The sequence below is a fragment of the Osmerus eperlanus genome, chromosome 11 (assembly GCF_963692335.1).
Source record: "Osmerus eperlanus chromosome 11, fOsmEpe2.1, whole genome shotgun sequence".
In the NCBI taxonomy this organism is placed as follows: domain Eukaryota; kingdom Metazoa; phylum Chordata; class Actinopteri; order Osmeriformes; family Osmeridae; genus Osmerus; species Osmerus eperlanus.
Window position 1 is genome coordinate 12,159,560 of NC_085028.1, and position 24,035 is coordinate 12,183,594.

General features: G+C 42.4%; 2 protein-coding genes across 3 annotated transcripts; one reads left to right on the forward strand and one right to left on the reverse strand.

Annotated features, from left to right (window-relative positions):
* The first annotated feature begins 427 nt into the window (after positions 1 to 427).
* yap1 (Yes1 associated transcriptional regulator) lies at positions 428 to 21,866 on the forward strand. 2 transcript variants are annotated; one of them, XM_062472381.1, is made up of 9 exons: positions 974 to 1,113; positions 2,106 to 2,341; positions 2,642 to 2,702; positions 9,615 to 9,733; positions 10,264 to 10,377; positions 14,727 to 14,896; positions 17,411 to 17,544; positions 18,661 to 18,773; positions 18,855 to 21,866. In XM_062472381.1, exons 2-9 carry the CDS (start codon positions 2,149 to 2,151, stop codon positions 19,088 to 19,090), a joined length of 1,140 nt encoding a protein of 379 aa, XP_062328365.1. In that variant the 5' UTR covers positions 974 to 1,113; positions 2,106 to 2,148; the 3' UTR covers positions 19,091 to 21,866. The 2 variants fall into 2 exon arrangements, with proteins under 2 accessions (XP_062328364.1, XP_062328365.1); XM_062472380.1 differs by lacking the exon at positions 2,642 to 2,702 and having other exon boundaries at positions 428 to 1,113.
* tmem123 (transmembrane protein 123) lies at positions 20,749 to 23,354 on the reverse strand. Its single transcript, XM_062472382.1, has 4 exons — positions 23,053 to 23,354; positions 22,486 to 22,653; positions 22,169 to 22,325; positions 20,749 to 22,087 (listed from the first exon to the last, which is right to left on the reverse strand). Exons 1-4 carry the CDS (start codon positions 23,105 to 23,107, stop codon positions 22,060 to 22,062), a joined length of 408 nt encoding a protein of 135 aa, XP_062328366.1. The 5' UTR covers positions 23,108 to 23,354; the 3' UTR covers positions 20,749 to 22,059.
* Between the last annotated feature and the right edge of the window lie 681 nt (positions 23,355 to 24,035).

Consider the following 24,035-nt stretch of genomic DNA (forward strand, 5'->3'; position numbering starts at 1 on the left):
GTAGGAAAAAAAAAAAAAAAGTTTCATTGTGCATTTTGATTGGACAACTTCAAGTGCGGTCCAAAGCTGGCATAATTTGTTATTTTTTAAGTGGAATTGAGAGAATGTTCGCTTATAGTTTTAGAAATAATGTCAAAATATTTGCCAATCTAAATTGAGTAAAAAAATCTTTCAAACAGACTGATCCAGAAAACATAACATTTGTTGGCAGCCATAGCCTGATGTTAGAGCATTAAATGTAGTCTATGGATTTAATCAAAACAAATAAACATCAATTCAAGTTTTAACTGGACAGAATAGTGTTATTATGAAGCTCGCTTCCCACAAGGTTCTTGTCCCAATTAATGACAAGCTCCGCCTCTAGTGAGGCAGGATCACATGAGTCATAAAGTTTGATGTCCTGCCCGAAGTTTAGAACGAAGTCAGGCTCAACTTGAGAACAGTGAAAGGGCAGTGATTTGCAATGCGCGCTGTCACTCGTTCTTCTTTGGGTAAAATGCTGCGGGCCCGTCAGTAGTTGTTTGCAGTTGGTACTACTAGCCTATTTGAGTTTTTAACTGGAAATCTCTTGTAGCTGTATGTTTTTTTGTGTGGAGAAATACACTTACAGAGTGGTGTAGATATGCGCGTTGTTATGTGTGCAAGCGTGGCCTTTGGAAACAGCAGAAAGAAGTTTTCTTTTACTGGAGATTCCGATAGCTAACATAATATTGTTGAAGAGAACTTTAGCCTACATAAGCAGCCTACAAGACTACACAACTAATTCATTTTTTGAGTCACCTGGATTAATTTGGTCAAGATTTACAGTTTGGAAGTCCGTGAAATTTAGGGGTTCTTAGCCTATACTAGGGCCTACTTTGTTTTGTTGTAACTTTTTTCGGACACAAGATTTTTCATAAATTCATTGGGATAATGGATCCGAGCCAGCACAATCCGCCTGCGGGCCACCAAATCGTCCATGTCCGGGGGGATTCTGAAACAGATTTGGAGGCACTTTTCAACGCCGTGATGAACCCGAAAAATACAATCGTACCCCCTTCTGTACCTATGAGGATGAGGAAGCTGCCAGACTCTTTTTTTAAACCACCGGAGCCCAAGTCTCATTCCAGACAAGTAAGTCTAACCCTCGCACAATTGAACAACAATGCCCGTCACGTTTTCAACTTGGACAACAACTTAAAATGTAACACACACAGTTGCATTCAAAACTTTTATATGAAGTTTATATGATAGTCCCTGATTCCTAAATCCATAAAAATATGTAATACATTGCAGACTATGTCAATGTTGTAGGCTAGAGTTAAAGCCTATTTCAACCGTCACACAATGGTAGCCTTATAAGGGAGAGTTGAAAAAGTTCTATAAATTGACAGGTAGGCTACTTCAATCTGTTACATCTGTAGGCCTTCGTAAACCCCCAAAATCCCCCAAACCAAAATCTTACCCCTTTAATTTGTCTGTCTAAAGATGTATATGATTAGGCTTAATATGATTATTTAACCTTAATGCCAGGTTAATGCCAGATTGAGGAAGTGACTGCCGTTATGTATTAAGGCTTAAGGTAACCTACCATTTTTTAACAAACCTAGTTTTCATATGCATTATTTCGCCTACCTTTAGTAACTTTCTAAACTAGTTATCATTCGCTGAGTTGCCTAAACTCGGCGCACGCGCAGTATCACAATAGCACCGACGTGTCGGAGTCGGCCTATGAGCTCCCGGGACGTCCCGGGACATCCATGATGATTTCCAGTCATTTTGTTGCAGTCAGTACATGGCACGTCCTGTTTTAAAACTCCATTACAAATACAAATTTGTTTCCATATTTAATTGCATGTTGTCTTTATAGCAATTTAACTCCTTAAAAATGAAACCTAGATCATGAGGCAAAATACCTTATGAACCATAAATACATTTTTATTTTCGGTTGATCCTGTCAAATACATTTTATAATTTTAAATATACTTATTTTCTGAGATTCTGACCCATGTTAAGTATTCTCGCTCACTCTTTCTCCCCCCCCCCTTTCTCTTTCTGCCCCCCCCCCCTCTCTTTCTATCTGTCTCTCATCCCCTGTTTTTCTATGTTCCTCCATTTAACTCCAGGCCAGCACAGACGCAGGCACTGCAGGCGCTCTCACCCCCCAGCATGTCCGTGCCCACTCGTCCCCTGCCTCCCTGCAGCTTGGAGCAGTCCCCTCTGGCTCCCTTGCCAGCATGGCCCCTGCAGGGGCCCCCCCTCAGCACCTCCGCCAGTCCTCATATGAGATCCCTGATGACGTGCCCCTGCCCCCCGGGTGGGAAATGGCAAAGACAGCCTCAGGACAGAGATACTTCCTCAAGTAAGTGTGCTGTCACTGACACCCAATCATCCACATTTTGTTTGTATGAACAAGCAATTATGCTTTTCATTTACTTTGTGTTTCAGGAAAAGATAAACATGCTTTTAAAAATAACAACCAAACATGATGTTGTATAGAATCTTCAAAGGGGCTCTATTACGGTATAAAATGACAATAGTTATACACTAATTACAGGTCATAGTTTCCCCTGACCCCTGCAAACAGAATTCTTCCCTATTGTGTAAACTGTCCATCTAGAGCTGAGTACATTATTGGTGTATTTGGTGTCTGTTTCTTGAGCTCAAGTTTCAGAGGAAACAATGGACCACTGTAGCTGCCCCAGACTGAAAAGGACCATCAGGTCTGCAAAACTCATCTTCCAATCAGTGAATCTCTTCTACTTCAGTGAGCCAAAGTAAACGTAGGAGATACTTGTTGTACTAGGGACTAGGGGCATAACAGACTCTCTGCCAGTCAGTTATAGAAAGTTATAATATATTTTTTAAGATATATTAAATTGCTTTATTTCTTTGTAGAAGCAATGTCACATTGTGTGTTTTCTGTTTAATCTAGAAATGGAATCCAATCCCCCCCCCCACTGCATTTTTTTCTTTCTTTATTTTGTAGTCTTTGTCTCCAGTTTTCTGAAACATAACTTTCTGACCATCTTGGTCTGGACAAACATGATAACCCAAACTTACGTGGATGAAAAGAAAGCTTTCAGAACCAGATGTTTAAGAGTCTCACATCTGGAGCACATCTGGACAATTTAGGGTATTTCTCCTGAAGTTGTACAACAGGGTTGGGGGTAGGACAGAATACAAGCTAGTGAGAGAGAGAATGCTACACAGACTTGTAGGATGTTTGAAAACCGACTCAATCTTATGAAACTTGATACAGACAGGGAATTGAATGTAAAATATAAGGCAATGAGAAAAATCCATTTGGAAACAGTGGCTCAAGACTCATAAACACGTCAATCCTGCTTTGTTGTGTAGGCATTGATTATCACAGTACATGGTCTTCATGGGCTGCACAAACGAGTGCACAAACCTCTTACCACAGTTTTCCTCCTCTAGCCTTGGAATGAGGGTTCTTTATTCAATTTGTTCTTATCGACTATGTTAGTGGTTGAATTTCCCACAGGAAGCTCATATAGTTGGTCAACAACTTCCTCAATCTCAGTTTGTGACTCATAATTACTTCCTTAATGTTAAGAATATTGCCTCATACTCACAGTTTGGGTTGATGCCATGACTGACAAACTATTGATTCAGTTTCAGAATGGTCTTCGCATAATCTAAAACATTGTTAGGCCTATACTTAGTGGACCTGATGTCCAAACAGTTCATACAGTCCATACAATACAGTCTATGCAGAGATATTTACTTTCTCTAGTATACACCTTCCATGTTCATTACAATCATTTTCCCAATTACTGGTAAAGATCAGATCTAAAGTTCCTCCTTCTGTGGAGTTCCATGCTGGTGTGCATGAGAAGCACCCCCAGAAAACATCCTCTATTTGCCACAGATCAAAGTGCAGAAACTCGATCTGAAATGAAAAGCGACCTCAGCAGCGCTGGGAAAAAGCTCCTATTTATAAACAAGGGTTGTCTGACCCAGGAGGAGCGGTACAGAAGAGAGAAGGAGAAGGGGAGAGAGACAGAGGGAGAGAGTGAGTGAGAAAGAGAGAAGGGCAGAGCAAGGCAGAGAGGCATGAAGCAAGGGTTTGTATTTCATTTCGTGACCAGTGCTATGTCCTCCACTACACATTCACCTTTAGTCATATATCAACATAATTAAGGAATGAACGTTCGGATCTAGTCTTGCATGAGTCATTGGGAATCCTTTCCAAGATAGGGCCCTTGAAGCTGTGTACACGGTTTGGTGACTCACAGCACTGTAGTTGCTGCTGTCCCACTGCCTTTCAAACAAGTTTCCGTTTTAGTATGAATAGAGTCATGACGCTGCAATGGTGGTGCTTTTGTGTCAATGGAGTTCAATGGCAGCCATGTGGAGATGACTGGAAGAGAAGCTCTGGCCCTTCCTTTGTCCCAGCAGAGAAACAGTGAGCTTTATTCAGACCTTAGGCCTGGCCATCCTCATGTGAGCAATCCCAAAATAGACAAATGGTTGAGACCAAGTTTCAAGATTGGAGTGAAAGGGGGCACGATTTCTCCTTTACTACGGTTTTATCGAAATTGAATTTGAGAACTGGTGTGTTATTTATTGATTGGACTCCAATTCCAAAGCAATGATGGTCCTGTTAGTTTTTTAGTTTGGAGCAGTTTTTCTGAATGAAGATAGTGGTGGGGGTTGGAGCAATCTCCTGCCTCTCTTTCCCAGTTTGTCCGGGTGGTTTCATTAAAAACCCAGAGCAAGGAGAGGATTGGGAAAATGTCAACATGCTCTGTTGACCTTTCCTCCTCTTTCTTCCAGCAGTTTGCTGTGGCCTTTGATTTATAACAGCAGGGTGAGGGGGAGGGTCACCCTGTTTGTTGCCGGGATGGGGGCAGGGCTAGTTTTGAGGGCTGGGTCATAAACTAATGAAGGTTTCTAATTTAGATGCACCAGTGAAATAGAGGGGCTAATCAGTGCTTCCGCTGGCTTATTAAATGCAGCTTTCATTGGTTTTCACTCTATGGGAAGCCAGTCTAAACATAGAGAAGCTTTAGGGGCGTGTCTGTTGTGTGACCTGGAGGCCAGGGTGTTGCTTTTTGATTGAAGCCACTTGTTCCGTTTTCCCGCAGACTTTTAGAATCAGGCTGTGAACAGTCTTTAGACAATGGTGTTCATAAGAAGACTATTGTTACCACACTGCTAACTATGTCGCTGATTATTTTTCTGCTTCTGATTCTTTTAACCTTTTTAACTTTCACCCTTAGGGGTGGTCTGGAAATTGTCACTTTTTTAACTTCTAGCTACACTACATGAAAACAGCCTTAATTTAATTTAGGAATAATGTTAAACTTAGAGACTCAGGTTCTCTTTCTTCCTATAGTTAATTTTGTTTTTACAGTGCAGTTATATTGTCAATTGACAGACACATTTTTTCTGTTCCAAATTGAGGTGTCTTGATTTCTACCTTCTACAACAACAAGCATACGGACACTTGGCCAGTCAGCAAATCATTTTTTATTGGGAGCATATGCACACAGACAGTTAGCCTTTTGTCCAGAGTTTCTGTAGACCTGCAAGGAGTGCTCAGGGTATTTCATTATTTGATTGGCATTAAAGCATCAACTGTGTTTCAACCCATATAAACACAATTATCTTTTTAGTTTAATTTATTGTAAAATGTTTAAACACTTTTTTATCAAGTTGTTCAGAAAGAGTTAATGCAACAAACTGAATTATTCGTCTATCTGGTCTGGGTTTTAAGCTCTGTCCTTTTTTTGTGGCACATTTGTGTGAAATAGTGGAATAGCATAGTATCTTTCTGTTGAACCAAATGTGCTCAGTCTAACTATCATCATTTAGAAATGGAATCAGTCATATAAATGCAACCATCTGTTACTGTGACTGTTCTGTTGCCTTCTGCATATCTGTTGCCATAATATCACACTTCAGTATAAGCTTCTTATGCTTTGAATAACTCTTCAATTTGTGAAAATGCTAATTGGATTTTCTTTTTGCAGCTATTTTAAACAGTGGGCAGTGTATTTTAGAAATAACGTTGGGTGAACTATGCTGTGGGGCTGTGTAAAGCCTTCATTTGGAGCAACTTTGTGTTTGTCAAACTTTTGGTTTATTGACCACACACAGGCAAACCTCTTCCTGTTTAACAGCTCAGTACACATATGGGACTGTGTGAAAGCCATGTCAGTGTTGACCAATGAAACCTTTTCTTCAGACATCAATGCCTCAACTGTCACGAGGTCATCTTGATGTATTTGGTCTCCCTTCTGGAGAGGTAGACTCATAGATTTTGTGCTTACTGGTATGCCGTTAGGGACAGCAAGTCCTGTCCTGCTCTGAATAATGATAAATTAGGGATGAATGCACTTCACACATGCATATCTCCATTCTAGTTGCAATAAAAAAGTGGTAAATGTTCTTCAAGAGGTCCGTCTATCAAGCATCTTACAAGAGCCCTAAATACCTTGTGACATACTGACTAGTCCAGGATTTTTGTCAATTAATTGCTTCGTTAGTGAGTTGGGCGATATGAGTAAATCTTTCAAAGAAAAGCTTGAATCCACAATAGGGTCACAGAGCTTGGCCCAATAATCTCTCTTGATGATGTCCTGCTGATAGAGAAGCAGCCAGGCATTTGAGGCCAGCCAGGGTGGAGGTGGCAATCTTCATCTGAGAGCACTGAATATATCTGACCTCCTTCAGAAAACTTAACAGTTATAGCCTGGCCTGGCCTACACATACACCCAGTCCAGTAGATCTACAATCACACTGCCTTGCTCCCATGATGGGGATTGGAGAGCCTTAGTTAGCACCATTGCTAACTTCTGGCCGTGAAGTGTATTTGAAGTTGACACTATATGAAGAAAATTAGTCTCACTGCAGGTTCATATGTGATGAGAAATATATATAGGAGTGATTGATAAAAAAAGACTTAATTCAGTTTTAGTCATTACAACACAATAGCAAATGAGTTAAATACACACTGTAGCTAATCAATTAAGTGTAGTCAAGTTATGTCCTGATGTGAAGAGTCCAAAAGAGCATAGCCACCTTCAGCATGTGACATTATAAATAACTCTGCGACAATAAACACTACCCTGATAATTGGGCCATCAATCAAAGAGATGTCGAGGGCTTGGGTGGATTCAGAGCCCACAGGGTTCTTTGCTAGCCCTCAGCCCCACCACGTTGACAGCTGGAGTGGAAATGTATAAGCCAAGCCCCAGGCACCGGATCCGGCTCGGTCATGGATCAGCTTCCTGGAGTCTGCACCGGAAGCTGTGCCTTCACTGGTTGCGCCACTCTGGCATTTTCTGTGCAGTGTTTGCTGAAAGAGCTAATGACAGGGATTACAGTTAGCTCCCAGTGTTTCTGAGAGAGTTAAGTCTCCAACTGACCCAGTACTAGTTTACTGAGTAGCCAGAACACTGCCTGGGGGATTGAGATAAAGAGTAAGAGAGGACAGACAGGAGACAAGCTGTTTTGACTCTAAGGGCATATACAAGACCCAAATCAAGGAGCTGGTCATCGGGCCTTGGCATACCTCAGGAAAACCTCACAGCTGGTGGTGTCCACCTAGCCCAATAGGTACTGTGACCTTGGCCATGACTTGATCATGTTTGTCGACAGGGAGTGCTGTGAATTAAGCATAACATAATTTTTCTCTCCGCTGTAATGTGTGAATGGATGATTTTTCACTTGTGAAGCCTAGTGATGGATGACTAGCCCCTGGTAACTCATTCACCAGTTCCCTGAATGCCCCCAGAGATCCACTACCATATGGCTCTGTGACTTCAGTGCATGTTCCTGGAAGCTTGGACAACCTATTTATGATATCAGAAATATTTCTCCTTATCAAGCTGAATGGGTCACATATTTTGGAGTAGTGGACAGTGTTGTGTGTAGTGTTGTGAGAAAAGGGATCTTCAGAACAAACCCAATTTTACAAAGAGGCTTACTCTGCTATTTTCCCTGTTAATAAAAGTCTTTAATTGTTAATACTGCTCTAGACTCTCACAGTGAGCTTTGAAATACTCCCAGTTCTGCTATCCTTTACCTGTCCAATAACAAGATACCTGTTCTACATGAGCTTTACGGGACATATAGGCCTGACATTTATAAAAAACCCTCCTTCTCCCTCGCCCCACACCCTTCTCTCAGCCCTCTCTCCCCTCCCCTCTCCATAAAATGTCATAGTTTCCAGAGCAGGGAGGAGAAGGCAGAGCGGGGAGGAGGGGACACATTGAATGTAACAGGACCGCAGCAACTCATACAGCCAATGGAGCTCTGAGGGATTGTTTCCGTAGTTGCTGCCCCCCCACCCCATCTCTCTCTGTCTCTCTCTCTTTTTTTCTCTTTTTTTTGATAGTCCTCTCTCCCAACCCCCTGTGACCCTTCTCAAGGGGCCCCTCACGTCTGAGCAGAGTTGGAGCTATTTTGCTCAGTTTGTTGTGTGTGTGTGTGTGTGTGTGTGTGTATGTGTGTGTGAAGTTTGGGGGTGGGGTTGATGGGGGGATTTGGCAGCTCCTTTGATCACCAAAGCATAAACAAGAGGGGGCTTGAAAATGGGTGGCTTTGTGTGTGGGGAATGGGAGAAGTGCTGAGTCAGGCTTCTCTCTCTCTCTGTGCTGGGACAGAGAGCAGACAGGCAGGCAGGGATTACCTCAGAGGCCAAGAGAAACTCTGGATCTCACACTTCACTCCAGCTGCTGACATATCTGTGCTAATGGCACTTTTGGATTAAATTAACATTGTATTGGCTGGGTTAGAATAGGGTGGAGTACTTTTTACTCTCTACAGAATGTGACGATAGAACCCAAAAGTTGCATACTGAATAGGGATTAACATTTCAATTGCAAAGTTATACTATAAATAAATTGAATAAGTATATGTATAATGTTGGTTAGGCCATGCTTATTTGAATCATTCAATGATTGTTGTGTGTCAGAGTTTCGTCCTTGCATTATTATGTATTGAGTATCCCAGCCATTTGCATGAAAGGAAGGGTTTCTTAAATGGATAGTAAAAAAACAAAACAAATGAATAGTGGGGTTTTGGGTCGTAGCTCAGTCTGTGCTTTTGTCAAGAAGGTGAAAGCTTTGTAAATGTGGCGCCAGATTGTTAAAGCCCCTGACACTCCACTGTGTCCGAGCCGCTTCCAGGAAAAAAGACCCCCTGTGTTGAGCCCTGGGACTGACCCCCCTGAATAGAGAGGGTCCTGCTTGGGAGAGGAGGGTTTCCTGTATTAGCTTTCCATCTTAATCAAGCAACAAGTACCAACAAAGCACTAATTATCAATGCCTTCACAGCACGCAAGACAATGTGGCAACCCAGTCCCCCCAGCCGCCCCCTCAGGGAAAGACAAGCCATAATAGATGGAGCAACAGTGTCTGAAGTTGGTTGCATTGCATTCAATCATTGCCTCCTTAGTGTGCAATGCAGTTTACTGAATGTTGTTCGGGTTACTCCCTACCAAAGGTTTATTTGCCACTTCTGGTGGACAATTAAAAGATTATCTTGTCATTTTATGTTCCTATTAGAAAGTTATTTTTAAGTTTGCACTTAATTTTTTCCACAGATACATTTCTACATTTCATTACATGTTGTTGCTCTCTCTTTCTTTGTTACTGAAGTCACCTTGACCAGTCCACCACCTGGCAGGACCCTCGCAAAGCCCTTCTCCAGATGAACCAGGCTGCGCCTGCCAGCCCTGTGCCAGTACAGCAACAGAACATTATGAGCCCAGCCACTGGTCAGTACCAATCTTGAAATACTTACTCTTGGTACTCTTTTAATGTGTTACATCAAACTCAAAGTCCCCGACTAAATATAAATTAAGCTCCCAAACTGAGTGTAGACACGTACACTAATATCCACATGTACACAAACAAAAGTCACCAACAAGAGCTGCCTCAGTACAACCTGTGTGGAATTTGCCCCAGGTAAGGTTGGAACTTGACTAGTCCTGTCCAACATGTTTGTGGAGCTGCTTGGCAGTACAGTATTTTTTTTTCTCTTCCCTTGTTCCTTCTGTAGTTGTAACAGTATTATTACTATATTCACATGTGTACATGTATAAAAGAGGACATGGTCATTGCTACCCTACACTATGGTGGTTGAGTGTCAGCATACTCATCCATATATAGTTTTGTTTACAACTTGGTAATCTGTTCAGTTTCACTGCCAGCCTATTTCAACACAATACCACTCTCATGTACAGTGAGTGTGTATGCAAGTTTGGTATAGTGGCTCCAAAGCATAACTTGGCCTGTTCTCCCTCAGGTCCTCTCCCTGATGGCTGGGAACAGGCCATTACCTCAGAGGGTGAGATATACTACATCAACCACAAGAACAAAACCACCTCTTGGTTGGACCCAAGACTCGACCCACGCTTTGGTGAGCTCAACAACAGTTCTTTATTTTATTTTTTCTAAATACTCTCCTTATGGAAAAATGGAGAACAATGGACAATATTTGTACTTGAATGTTCGTAACTTTTTTCAGTTATTTTTTAAACCACTGCATTAGCGTATTTAATGCGACTGAAATGAAATTATTATGGTTATTGCAGATAAGATGGTTCAAACAAACTACTTGGTGATACTGTTGAATTTACTTAAGTGCCCTTTTCCCCATACAGAGCTTAGCTCAGTGATGATTCACACTTCATTTCACTCCACAGCATGGTTCTGCAGTGACTAGTTGGACCATTACTTCATTAAAACCACATTTCAACATCCCCTTATCCTGGTGATACTACAGACATGGCTTAACCAAGTCAGAGGGAGAGGAAGAAACAGAAAACAGCATTCAACCTTTTGTTCACCATTTTAGGGTTTTAGCAACAGCTGAGCTGGCTATTAAGCCCCCAGGCAGGCGGAAAGGTAGAGTTAGTGTTTCACAGTTTACTTATGCAGTGTTGGTGATGGTAAATTGGTGACAGGCACAGGTACATGTGGTCAGAGTTCCTTTTGGCCATGGGAATGAGCTAATCTCTTTGTGTGCCATGAAGGCTTACAGAGATGAAGGCTCCTGCCTATGTCACTGGGACTCATTTACGCTTGAGGTGCCATCCCTTCATTACTGAGTTGCTCCCCAGGGAAGCTCACACTGCTCATAAAGGCAACTTGTGGGAACAAGTGCACAGTCTGTTATTTTGTTTAAATTTAGCAATATTGTTACAGAACCACTGACAGACACTTTAGAGAACAGTTTCTGTGCAAGTACGAGCGTGCCCAACTCTGAGGCTGAAAAACAGACTTACTGAGAGAGGAGGAGAGAGGGAGGAGCAGGGAAACTGGGGAGGGGAGTCGGCTCAGATGGGTTAAGCTCTTTGAAGATTTATAAGTCTTGAACGCACAAGCCTGGTGGGCCCCTGAATCAGAGACGTAATGAAAGGGGGGAAAGAGAGGAAGAGAGGGAGCAAGAGAGTCTGAGAGGAGCAACAGGGTTAACTCATTCTGTGCCACAGCCAACAGGCTTTTACCTTAAGAAGTGTTCATTCTTCAAGACTAGTCATTTTAAAACCACACTTTTTGACCTCAGATTTATTTTTTATTTTTTTCAAGTAAACATGAACATGCATCAAGTTATCTAGTACAGCATTTTGGACTACTTTGGAAAACTACTAAGTACTGTACATTTCAGACAACTCAATTAGATATTTTAAGTTTGGCAACTATTTGACAGAAACGCATCCAGATACTGTATGTTAAATGTATTTCTCGCCCCTCATTTCAAGTTCTTGTTTATGTATGGGATTGGGCTGTCCAGATTCAGAAAGCTCTGCACTGCTGCTATGTGGTTCTCAAATCATAAGCCAGCTGCTTTGATAATGGGGGCTAATTTGAGCTCTGAGAAGAAAAGCTCCAGAGTGCCTTTAACTGAGGGCTGTTGCCGGCTGGCTTTCCCCTGCGTGAGGCCCAGTGCAGGCACAGCCCCATCCTGCCTTAGCTCCAGACAGACTTGAGTCTGTGCCAGGCCTCTTTATTCTGTGGTCCAGCTCTTAATCTGTTCCAGACCTTTTCAGTCAAAGAACTCCAGTGTGAGAGGGGAGGTGGGGGCAGGGAGAGGCAAGGATAAATGGGCAGAAAAGAAAGGGAGGAACAGATGAAAAATGCCGACGGGATAAGCATGCGTTCCCTTTAAGATCCGAGGAGGTGGTGAGCAGCAAACAAGCCATGGGTGCACTGGGGCTGAGTTCAAAAGGGGGCTGGCCTAGGAGAGTATACTAGAACCCTCATGTTGTTTTTCACACATCCTCTGGAAGAACAGCAAGGAGAAAATACTCACAGAGCCTAAAACACACATGCTTTGTTTCTCGGTCTTTTTATATGTTGTGCTAAAGCCTCAATTCCAATCTCTGTTCCACCGTGAGCTATCAGTCATGTGCTGCTATCATAGCACTTTACCAATGAGGTTGGCACCTTATTGCCAGGCGCCTAATGATGTCACTCTTGCGAAGTGCTCATCGTTTCCAGTGGGGTTGTGGGCCAGCAGTGTGGCAGCTTGACAGCACTTTCCATAGATCACATGGGAAAATGTCAAACACATTTAGCGTTTTATATTTACATATTAGTTTATAAGAATATGAAAATGCAATGGACTTTTTGAAAACCCAGAAACCCTCTTGAATGTATACACTAAACTCATTTCCAGATGTGTCTGGCCTACACTGTTGGTGGTCAACTTGTTCTTAGTCCCTATAGTATAGACTATAGGCTTCAAGGTAGATCTGTATTATTTTTGTATTGATCTCAGTCAGTGTTAGGATGTATTTAATAGCATTTTCTGATGTAAGATATTAAAGACCCCTTGTATCTCTTCCTAGCTCAATGTCTTCCCACTTGGGCTTATCTCTAGGCTGGAAATGCAACACCCCCGTAAGAGCCTTTTTTAACTTGTTAAATCAACACCAGACAAATATTTACCCAGGCTTCAAAGGTGCTGTACGCTGGTCATTTATAGGGCACTTCCCACAGGAGGCACTCCCTCAACTCTACCTTCTTTGGGAGGGATATCTCTTGCTCAAAGAGGCCTGCCCATCAATGGGATGCTCTGATAAGGGCTCTGGTGCAAGCTTGTCGTGCTGCAGAGGAGCGTGAAGAGGACAAAAGGCAGACAGCATTAACCTGTCCCTTATCATAAACATTATCTGCCCCACCACCCACAGCCTCAGGCCCCAGGCCAGCCCTCCACAGCTCCACCCAGGCTCTGGAGCCGACTCATTCACCCCAAGGTGAATGAGTCCTGCTTTCCCATTTTCACCACGATGGAATCCCCTGCCAATGTTTCCCCGCTCCTTGTTAGTGTAAATCCTGGAACATTGGAATTTGTCGTGTCCCTAAAGAAGCCCTTGACCCGCATTTAAATGGTGGCTCAAAGGAAAGCTGCTGTGTCTGTTGACATGTTCTGGGGTCTAGTGTGCTGACGGATCAGGGGATTGTTTCCTTTCCTCACGTTGCTTTGCTTTGACTTGTTGCTTTGCTCCTGACAAATCAACCATGGGTGAAGTGGTCTATGTGCACCAGCTTTGCCCTGGGAGGTGCTAATGGTGCCCTGATAGTGGACAGAGATCTAGCCACAAAGACTTTGTATCAGGAGTAGATAAGGGAATAGAGAGAGAGAGAAGTACAATCTGTCAGGGCTCGGCTGCGTGTGGGGGAGGGGTGGTCTGTGCAGCAGTGTGGGAGGTGGGAGGTGGAGCCGGGAGGCAGGGCTGGGTCTGGGGCTCTGCAGCTTCCCAGGGTGAGCCCTGAGCCGTGGCTCATTCAGCCTCTCAGATAGTGTAAACAGACAGTGATTGAATGGTGATGAGCAGAGCCGGGGTGGGCATAACACCGTAAGAGAAAAGCAGCACTGCATGAAAATTGCGCCCCTGTCAAGGCTTTGTTTTCATTGGTGCCTCAAGCACATAAGTAAACAGTGATCCTCATTGGCTCCATTACAGTAACACCTCTTGTGGTCAAGAACATTTGTTCCTTTTTCTCAGTGGTGATAAAATGCGTGGCTGTTTTGCATATATAGAGTCTTGGAGTTTTACATGTGTATTGGCCAACGATCCCTGTGAAGAGGTGAAAGAGAATAAGATCTTTCATGACATCAGCTGCAAAATACAGCAATGGCCTAAATACAATTGTTGATACTGGTATTTGTTAATTGTCAGTGCTTAAGGTTTATACATTTGCTTGGAAGCTTACAGAAACCAAACGCAATCTTCAGTGTCTAGAAGACCATCATGACTAACGGGCATGAGTTAAGTTGAAGATGTCACTATGCGAATTGTAGCCAGTTACAGCTGTTACTCTAATCTAAATCAATGCATGTGAAATGCTCCTGTTGGCTTGTAAAACAAATCACCTATAGTATAAACGGTTAATCTACCAGAGAAAACTGTTTAGGCGTTTTGAAGAAAAATAAACCCATCTGTAATGAGTAATGCTGAAACTTAAAAAGCCTGTTATCATCAGGAAGTAGAAGGACATCACGTCTTACAGGAATGATTCAGAGGTGTTGCGAAAGACATCTGTTGGGATTTCCGTCACCTACACAACCTGCTTCACTGGCTTTGTGCTAAACACATGGAGGCTGACCCTATTCTCTGTCTACCGCATTCTGCAAACAATCTGTCTACAGGTCACTTTAATTTATTCTATGGAAATGTTGGGTCTTTTTTCCTGTGGTACTGATAATGAAAATGAATGGCATAATTTCAAACCTGTCCTTTTCTCTGTCCTTCCCGGCAGCTCTAAACCCTCAGCGTATCACCCAGAGTGCCCCAGTGAAGCAGGGCGGCCCACTGCCCACCAGCCCCCAGACTGGAGTCATGGGAGGTAATAGCCAGATGAGGCTGCTGCAGATGGAGAAGGAGAGGCTGAGATTGAAACAGCAGGAGCTGCTTCGACAGAGGCCCCAGGTCAGTAGTCCTCAGCTCAGGCCACAAATGTCTATACATGATATCATGATGGGACAAAAGCCCTTAGCCTGGTATCGCCATACTAATTCGTAAATGGAACCTCTCAGGTAAATTTTTCATTTCCAAGGGAAGATATCAACAAGCGAAATGGGAAATCATTTGATACAACCAATCGAACACAACGTCATCTTGGTTGTTTACAAAAAGGCCTCGACAGCGGTCCTCTGTGCAGTCATCATTTTAAACCTTCCCCATATCAGATAAACGGTTGTGATTGACCATATTCTGGTCAGAGGGAAATCGATTTGAATGGGAAGGTGGCCAGTCCTAGCCTGGTCCTAACCAGACCCTAGTACATTTCATTTGTACAGAGGGTCTGGGATCGCTTCATTGACAAGCGTTAACTTCCTTGAACGCGGGTACTCTGTTGAAGTTTAAAACTATTGGATCTGCCCAGAGCCACTCTGATCTGCCAGAACCAATCGCTAGCGTTCGCCTTAGCCAACTTCTTCACCACTACTGTAACAGAGCTAGCTGCCGTAGCTGGAAAATCAAACTTTCCCGAACCCCGTGGGGAGGAGGGCCACAACATCATGGCCACCAACAAAACTTGTTCAAAGCAAAGATTGTTCTTGCTCCGGCTTTAACTTTTGGATATTCTGCAGCGTTGCCACAACGGACCGAATGAATGGCTTCGCTCGCATCTTTCTCCGCTGCCATTACTGAACTACAACTCAAACTAGCACACGACATCAACGTCATCGTTCTCAGCCGCACCCTCTGTTCGCTGATTGGCCCTACAAAAAATGTACTTGAGAAAACCGACTTATGTGCCGATTTCCCAGACCTAGTACAGAAGCAAAATCTAAATTGAGCGGAAGTACGTAGGAGGGCAGAGCCAGGCTAGGCCAGTCCCATCTGCCAGAGCAATTAAAACATGAGCTGCCAGATTTGTCTGCCTCCTAGGCTAATAAGCCCTATCCTCTCATTCAGCAACTCTTGATCAATGCCACACTACCTTGCACTGAGGTGAAGTGAGTCATATATAGTCATATGACACTTCCTTCCTCTGTTGGTGTGTCATAGTCCCACCCACAGTGTTGTGATAGTGAGCTGGCCAGTTTACAGAAGGCTGGGCCAGTGCTAAAGAAACAGCTTTATAACCATAAACCTGGTTTCCTGTTGGCTTTGTTTGCTATATCATTAACTACTGTATTGTGGAAAAACGTCAGTAAGTAGGAAGTTCACCGAGAAGAACTTGCGAAGATGGAGCTGAGTGTGTACACTGTGTGTGCACATGCACGTGTGAGCATGTGGAGTATGGGTGTCTGCTTGTCTGTGCCTGCTGAAAGTAGTATGTAGGGGTGTTTTATGGGGAGACAGTTTGAGAGTTAAAGAGGGGTTTGGGGGAAGGGAAAGGCCACCTTAGCTGCCCCTCTTAAGGAATGTAAACATACTTTTGAGTCTCCTGCAACAGGCCCTCCTGCAGGAAACCAAAATAAACAGACATGGTTAGGAGATAGGATATCTACTAGACAGAATCAACATATTGATCCTTTCAAACCGCCAAGAGCCTTCACAGGTGTGAATTGTTCATATTGATCGTGCGGACTGTTCTGTCACTTCTATTGATAAGAACATTTGAGCGAAGGGTAACTCTTTATTTTCTTGGATGAGGCTACAAGGCAGGGATTGCTGGTATTAGTCATCATTAGTCAAAGGGTGATCTGCAGCCAGGCGAGCTCTGGCTCTACTTTGAACTGTCTTGTGAAATAACAGGTTAGTAATGCATCATCTGCCCTGCCTAAACTGACCACACAGTGTGATCTGTGCCATCAATAATGTAAATACCTGGTGACGATTCTGTGCTGATTTTTGATCAGTCATGTGTGCAGACAGGGCATTAAAACCATAAAGGATGGTTACAGTAATCAACTTTCATAATCCTTCTTCAAATCAAAACCAGATAGTTGACTTTTGTGCTTGTGATGCCGGGCTGGGCCTTGTCTGTTGCTCAACCCACAAAACACAATAAACACCTCACTTTGCGACATCTCACAGAGAAGTAAATACTCTTTTTATTCACTGTTGTGTCACTCCAGATATCTTTGGAGTTCAAACAGTAGCACTGGTGTGGTTTGTCTGGTATGTTTAATTTGATGGACAGCCAAGCAGAAGTACATTGTTTACAAAAAAGTGCCACAGGTATGGGGTTTATCTGTACCCAAATAGTGTGTTTATAGAAAAATGTGCTTCAGTAGTGTCTATTGACAGAACTGGAAACTCAGCATGATTTTAGAGAGCCATCTGATCTGGCCTTTTATAATCCCTAGACTTTACTTTGTATACAATAACCAATGCGGTGGATATAACAGAGTAAACTCAGACCAGCAGGATCTTTCGGCGCACAAGGAGGTCATGTTTTTAGGAACTCGCATTGTCTTCAGTGTGTAGGATAATGGGAATGTCTCAGTAATGTTAACTAACATGGAGCGTGTATGTTTGTGTCTACAGGAGCTGGCTCTGAGGAACCAGCCTCCGACCAGCATGGAGCAGGACGGAGGCCCCCCCAACCCTGTGTCCTCGCCTGGGATGGCCCAGGATGCCAGAACCATGACGGCTAACAGTACTGACCCATTTCTCAACAGGTGAGTTTTATTTTACATTTCTATTGTAAATAGAAATGTAAATTGTCAATTGCCAATTGTAATAATAACATCCAATCTTGCAATAGTAAACAACAAAGACAGTGTTTAGGAGCCTGGTAATGGAAATCTCCATGTTTATTATGGGCTTGTGTTTAGGTAGTAACTGTGTCTCCTGTCAGAGGGAGTGTGTGTGCCTGGCAGTGGAGGGAGTTTGAGCCCTGGTGGGAACTGCCTGAGTTACACAAGTAGTAAACAAAAGGCCGGTCTTTAGGCTTAACGGTCTTCTCATGGGTATGAGTCATGCAGACCAATAGACTGCTGGAAGTGGTTGCACAATGTTGACCTCTGCTGGACAAGTGGTGTAGCTCTCACTCTTGTGGACATACAGTATATTAAACTTGTTGTATGCCACAGTTAACACACCTTAGATGCCTGGGGTATGGTGCTCCAAGTAGCACAGCTCAGTGCCTTGCAATAAGTGGATGAGCTGGGGGCCGAGCGGAATAGCAAGCAGCCCGTGAGAACATGTGGGCCAGTCAGTAGACAGGCCAGTCTGGGGCCCCCTCCCCTACTCTCTACTGCACCCAGCTCTTTCCCTGTTTTCCCTCCCTCCCGCCCTCTCCCCCTCCTCTCTGCTCACAATGGTCTCATTCATCCTGCCACTGCCATACTCTGCCTACACATTTCTCTCTGCTAATTAGTATAGGATTGTCAAAGCTCTCTCTCTCTTCCTCTCTCAATATGTCCCTCCGTTTCTCTGTTACTTCCACTGTGTGTGTGTGTGTGTGTGTGTGTGTGTGTGTGTGTGTGTGTGTGTGTGTGTGTGGGGGGGGGGGGGGGGGGTGTAGTGAGAGTAGAGGATTTTGTAGTGAGAAATTGTTTCTTCTGAATCTCGAAACAAGTTCTCATGCAGTGAGAGGCCTAGTGTTAGTAGCCCGCACTCTCTTTGAAATATGAACTAGAATTGGAATACAGTTTAGTTCCAATTGGATCAGAAAGTTGTACAAATTCACTGGGGAAAATACCATTTCACTTTGACCTTTTTCTCTGTTTTCTTTTTACTAGTATGCCGTTGTTCTGACTCATGTCTTGCATTTATGCGTCTTATGTGTTCAGCGGGACCTACCACTCCAGAGATGAAAGCACAGACAGCGGGCTGAGCATGAGCAGCTACAGTGTCCCTCGCACTCCTGACGACTTCCTCAACAGTGTTGATGAGATGGACACAGGTGAGAACACATGAACGATTCAGTGATTCAGACACACACAGGTCGAATGGTTATTAATGCTCATGTCTCCTATGTCATCAGGAGATTCTCTTCCAGCCTCTTTGGCATCGCAGACAAGCCGTTTCCCGGACTACCTTGATGCCATTCCGGGCACAGACGTCGACCTGGGAACCCTGGAGAGCGAGAGCATGGTGGTGGAGGGTGAGGAGCTGATGCCAAGCCTGCAGGAGGCCCTAAGCTCCGACATTCTCAATGACATGGAGTCTGTGCTGGCAGCCACCAAGATTGACAAGGAGAGCTTCCTCACATGGTTATAGAGAAAGCCACTGTCCTCACTCTCCGACGCTCTGATCTGCTGCCTTCTCTCCAACCTGTGAAGGATGCCTGATGCTTCTAAGACTTTTCAGCAGCCCTTTCCCAGACATCTCTCTCTGTTTCGCCATACGAGGCCAAACTCTGTAGAGTCAGCGGCCCTTCTCGTCTGTCTTTTTTTTTTCTAGTTTACTTTCTTATATCTCTTTTATTTGTCTGTGTCTTCAAGGCTGGCCCATGAACAGACAATTATTCAAGGGTCCCCAAATCTTTCACATGGCTGTCCATACAATCCATCTTGGGTGCCCCTACCCCCCTTCCATAGATGAGCTGGGCGTGTGCATGTACTTTTCAGACGGGATCTCCATCTTCATCTGGAGCCTCTGGTGCCTCATTGTTTTGAAGTACAGTGTTAAGCAGCAATACTTTACTGTGTTTGAGACTATTGCTTCTAGCTCAAAAAACAAACATTTTAACTTTGGCCTTTTACACTTAAGACCTTACTTTTTTCTGTCTTTTTTTTGGAGCCTGAGAAACCAAAAATGATGTATCTGAAGTGAATAGAACAATACTGATTTGGAATTAAGGTAACATGAGACCCAGTGAGGACGAGCTGTCTCTTGGGGGGATTGCGGTGGAGGCTGGAGCCTGGGGGACCTACATAACTGCTTGGCTGTGCCAGCGAGTCTAAGTTAATCCTTTGTCAAATCAAGTGCCTTCAGTTGTATTTTTTGAGAGAGGAGCGAAGCAAAGCATTACCAAGTTTCTGTACTGCAGCATGAAGCAGTAGAGAAGAGGCTGCATTGTGAACACCAACCACACTCTCCATTACCTACACTAATGATCAATAATCAAAAGTATATTTCTGTTTTATAAAACATATTATAATGGAACTGACGGATCTTTTTGTAATGAACCTCAGCTCATTTGTATTTCAGACTTATTTGAGGCTGATTCTGTCTTGTTTTATCTAAAGAATATTGTATGTTAGGTTATTACATGTGTTATAGATCAGACTGCTTCTTTGCTGATACTTGTTTTTAGGTGGATTTATACATGTTAACAGGGTCACCTTTCAGCACATCACAGCAACAGATTTTATTCACCGAGAGGGAATTTTCCGATTTGCAAATTACAAACTTTGTTTCCACATAAACAGTTCTATATGACTTTAGTAATATTGTACCCATATATATCGCGTTGTATCCCTGTTGTGCTATAATATGCTTCAAAATGAACCAAAATAAGAAACTAAAAACAAAAAAACAAACAAATGCACTTGGATCCATAAGAAGTCTTAACAACAGGGAATGAGTGACATTGCATGTAACATGTTAGACGGATGTATCTTGCTGGCCTGTGCCATTCTGTGCTGTGCTGAAAGGAAGAGGCTGCTCACAGATGATGGTTAGGACATGTTTTAGCTGGTCAGAGGAGGGTGATATGAGGGTTAGAGAAGTAGAGTAGAAGTTAGCCAGTGTTTGGTCGGTAAATGGTGAGTTACACAGACTGTATGAAATGAAATGGAAAAAAATATCAAAAACAATCAGCTATGATTTCAGTCAGGAATTGTTGTGACAGATTCCAAAGAGTTTTTTTGTTGTATGTTCGTTTGTTTTTGTCATGATTCTCTCACGTATCATCTCCCTTTTTGAACAACAGACAAAATTATTTGATTTGTTAACTTGTGTAAGCCTAAATGTATAAGCTAATGAGAAAATGATGTACAGTGGAATTTAAGTTTTTTGATGGAGACGTGAGTAAATCTAGCTAAGAGAGCTCATTTGTAGATGTGATGGTGGTATTGACTGACTAACACGGTGAGTTGTAGAACAGAAATAGTATGGTTCTTCCAGAGTGCTTGTTGTGTCACATGTTGTTTACATTCTTTTGGATCTAGAGGACACTACAGCAAAGTTAAGTACATTTAAATTCTAATAGATGCGGATTCTAGTTGCTTTTTCTTCCTCATCAGAATATGTGCATTATTAGATGTTTACAGTATGAGTACACTATCAAAATGTGTATATAGCAGATCAGCAATTTACAGCCTTCTCTGGATGTTTTTTTACCCAGTAACATCTAGTGACTTGTGACATTGAATGCATTGTCAGTTGATGTTAACTGCAAAGATGCGGTGTCAACTTTACAGAACAAATGTACAGATCGGAGACAGATTGTGTTATCGTGGGAATTGACAACTGATTCTGATTAAGACTTTTCCACTCAGATTATATTTATCTTGCATCAAGTATGTTGCTGGTGGCTAAAGATGGACAAACAGTGTTGGTGTGTGCAAAATGCAACTAAAGTTACTTTTTAAAGATGGTGGTACAGTACACTACAGTGCTTATATTGCACGACTACAGAATTTTAACTATAAATGATGTATTCGTCACAGAAACCATGATTCTATGCTTAGTTAGCGTGTTATTGTCTGAATATTGTAGCTGTTTACTGTCTTTGTAGAAGTAGAACTAATCACACAAGTTAAAGGATTGGTATTTAGATATTTCTAAATGCACATGAAATGACTTTATATTCAGCATTGATGATCTGTTAATTTTTGATAGATACATATGTGCATGTATTTTAGAACCATAAATTCTGTTACATTATATCTCTTTATATAATACTTTTAAATTGGCCTGAAATAAAGTATATACTTTGTTATTGTTGTCTTGTGACATTCTACACACTGCTTGACCTAACAGCAGCTCACAACAAAGATACATTATTTGTATAATCAAACTCGTCTCAAATAAAGATGTGTTTATTGTATTCAAAATCATTTATTTGTCACTTTAGAGACCAAAAATCAAATAATAAATGTGTCATGTAATGTGTGATGCTTTATCATGAATAATCTATATCACAAGATATACATTTCACCAAATAACCTTCAAGATCAGTGGCTAATTTCATTCAATGCCATAATCTGTAGGTCGCCTACTGACATGTCCCAGGATGTAAGCTATATGATAGCCTCATGCTCCTCCCTCCTGAAAGGACAACACAGAGCAGTAAATTTGAGTATATGATGATGAATGACACCATTACGGAGAAGAGGTTAGTCCACTTACAGGGTACGGTAGCGTACATCCTGCTTGGTGCACGCTAGTTTGTATCCAAGTGCGATGGCCAGTGTGAGGATGAGGGCCAGCATCATCCCTCCCAGGAAGCTGCCGGCATCAAATCTGGAGGGTGCAGGGGGATGGATAGTTGTCACCAAAGCAATGCCTGTCAGGAAAGATCAGCTGCAAATATGATGCATCTGTTCTTCTCTTTTCAAACTAAAACACAAAATATGAAAATGTTTCCATTAGCTATGGTTTGATATCCCCCTCTTCAACCCCCCGCTACTTTGTATTTTTAGGAAAATCTTTTTCTTCTCCAATACCTGATAAAGTGGCTGTAGGTGGCTTAATTTGCGTTTTCAGAAATGCTTCTGTCTGTATAGTGTAGGATGGATTTGTGGTAGGATTCTCCAGCGGTGTAGTGACAGGTACACTGTCCCCTGCTTTTGTTAAACCAGTGTCAAATCTTGCTGATGATGCAGAATCCGATGCTGGCAGTGAAAAAATAAAAGTTTAGTATATTGTACCTTGCTGAAGCAGTGTATTTTTTAGATAAAGTTTGCGACAAAAACTAATGTCGCAGGCTACCAACCCATTTATTTTCAATCAAAACGTAAGATGTCATAACACAAATTAGAAGTCATGACAGGTTTCGCTTCCAAGGCCTCTTTTAGCCTACTAAAGCTGTGAAGAGCTGGATGTTTTATGAGTAGCCACTCATTCAATGCGACAAGGTTGGCGGTGGGGGGAGGGGTGTTGTACACGTACGCAGCATGAATTTAACCTATCATATAGCCTACTCCTTCTAACCAATTTGTAAAATGCTATTTTCCGAACAAAAGGAAATAAAGGAGAAGTAAAAGGACTGAAAAATTGAGTACTTTACTTACCCCACCAAACTGACGTGAAAGCCACCATGATGTGCAGGACATTCAGTCTGAACATTTTTATATTGTATTTATTGAATTCGCGAAATGTTATGATTTGACAACGAACCGAACTGGCCGTGGCCGTCACTGCAGTTATGTCATTGCTAAGAATTATATCTAACTTCTGCGGGAAACAGACAACTTACGAATTCGTTGACGCCGTTGAAACTAGGAAAATTAGGTCAGAAAGCGAGCAATGATTTTTTGTCAACATAGAACTTTAGGTATTGAATTTCAGGTTCCTGAACTGTCTGTCTGGTCTATGAGGTGGAGCCTATGTTTTTGTTTTAACTCCCCAAAAATCAGAAGGCCTTGTGAGCAGAGATGGGGAGTTCCAAAGTACAAATATTGTTTGTACTCGCTGTGATATATTGTTTTTTATTATTGTTGCTTGTCTTTTTTTCCCACAGGTACACTTGCACTTATAGCAGTTCATGTTGTTTAATTGTAACTTGTTTAACTACATGCTCGTATGGTTCTTCCCTTTGGCACTTACTTTGGTTGTTCACAATGTGTGCTTCATGTTTTGGCTACTCGCAATGTTTTGTGGCTATCTCGTTGTTATGATCAGTGACCTATGCACTTTGTAAAGCTCTTTCTTGGAAGTCGCTTTGGATAAAACCGTCTGCTAAATGAATAAATGTAAATGTAAATACTTTGTATACACCGTTATTATGTATCTGTTACACGGTTTACGCTGTAATTGCACTGTGATGAGGACACTACGACTGCTATTATCCATTTTATGCAAATTTCTAATCTAACTCTATAACACTTGTAATACAAACTCAATGCAGCGTAGCGTAGCTCAATGACTCGACGATATAGAAAATCGACCGAGGTGAGCCAAAATACATTTGTAGAACAGGCGGGCCTGTGTTCCCTTTTCATGCCTCAATAATACATTCCATCTGTCAATATTATAAATATTTGTTGCTTAAAAT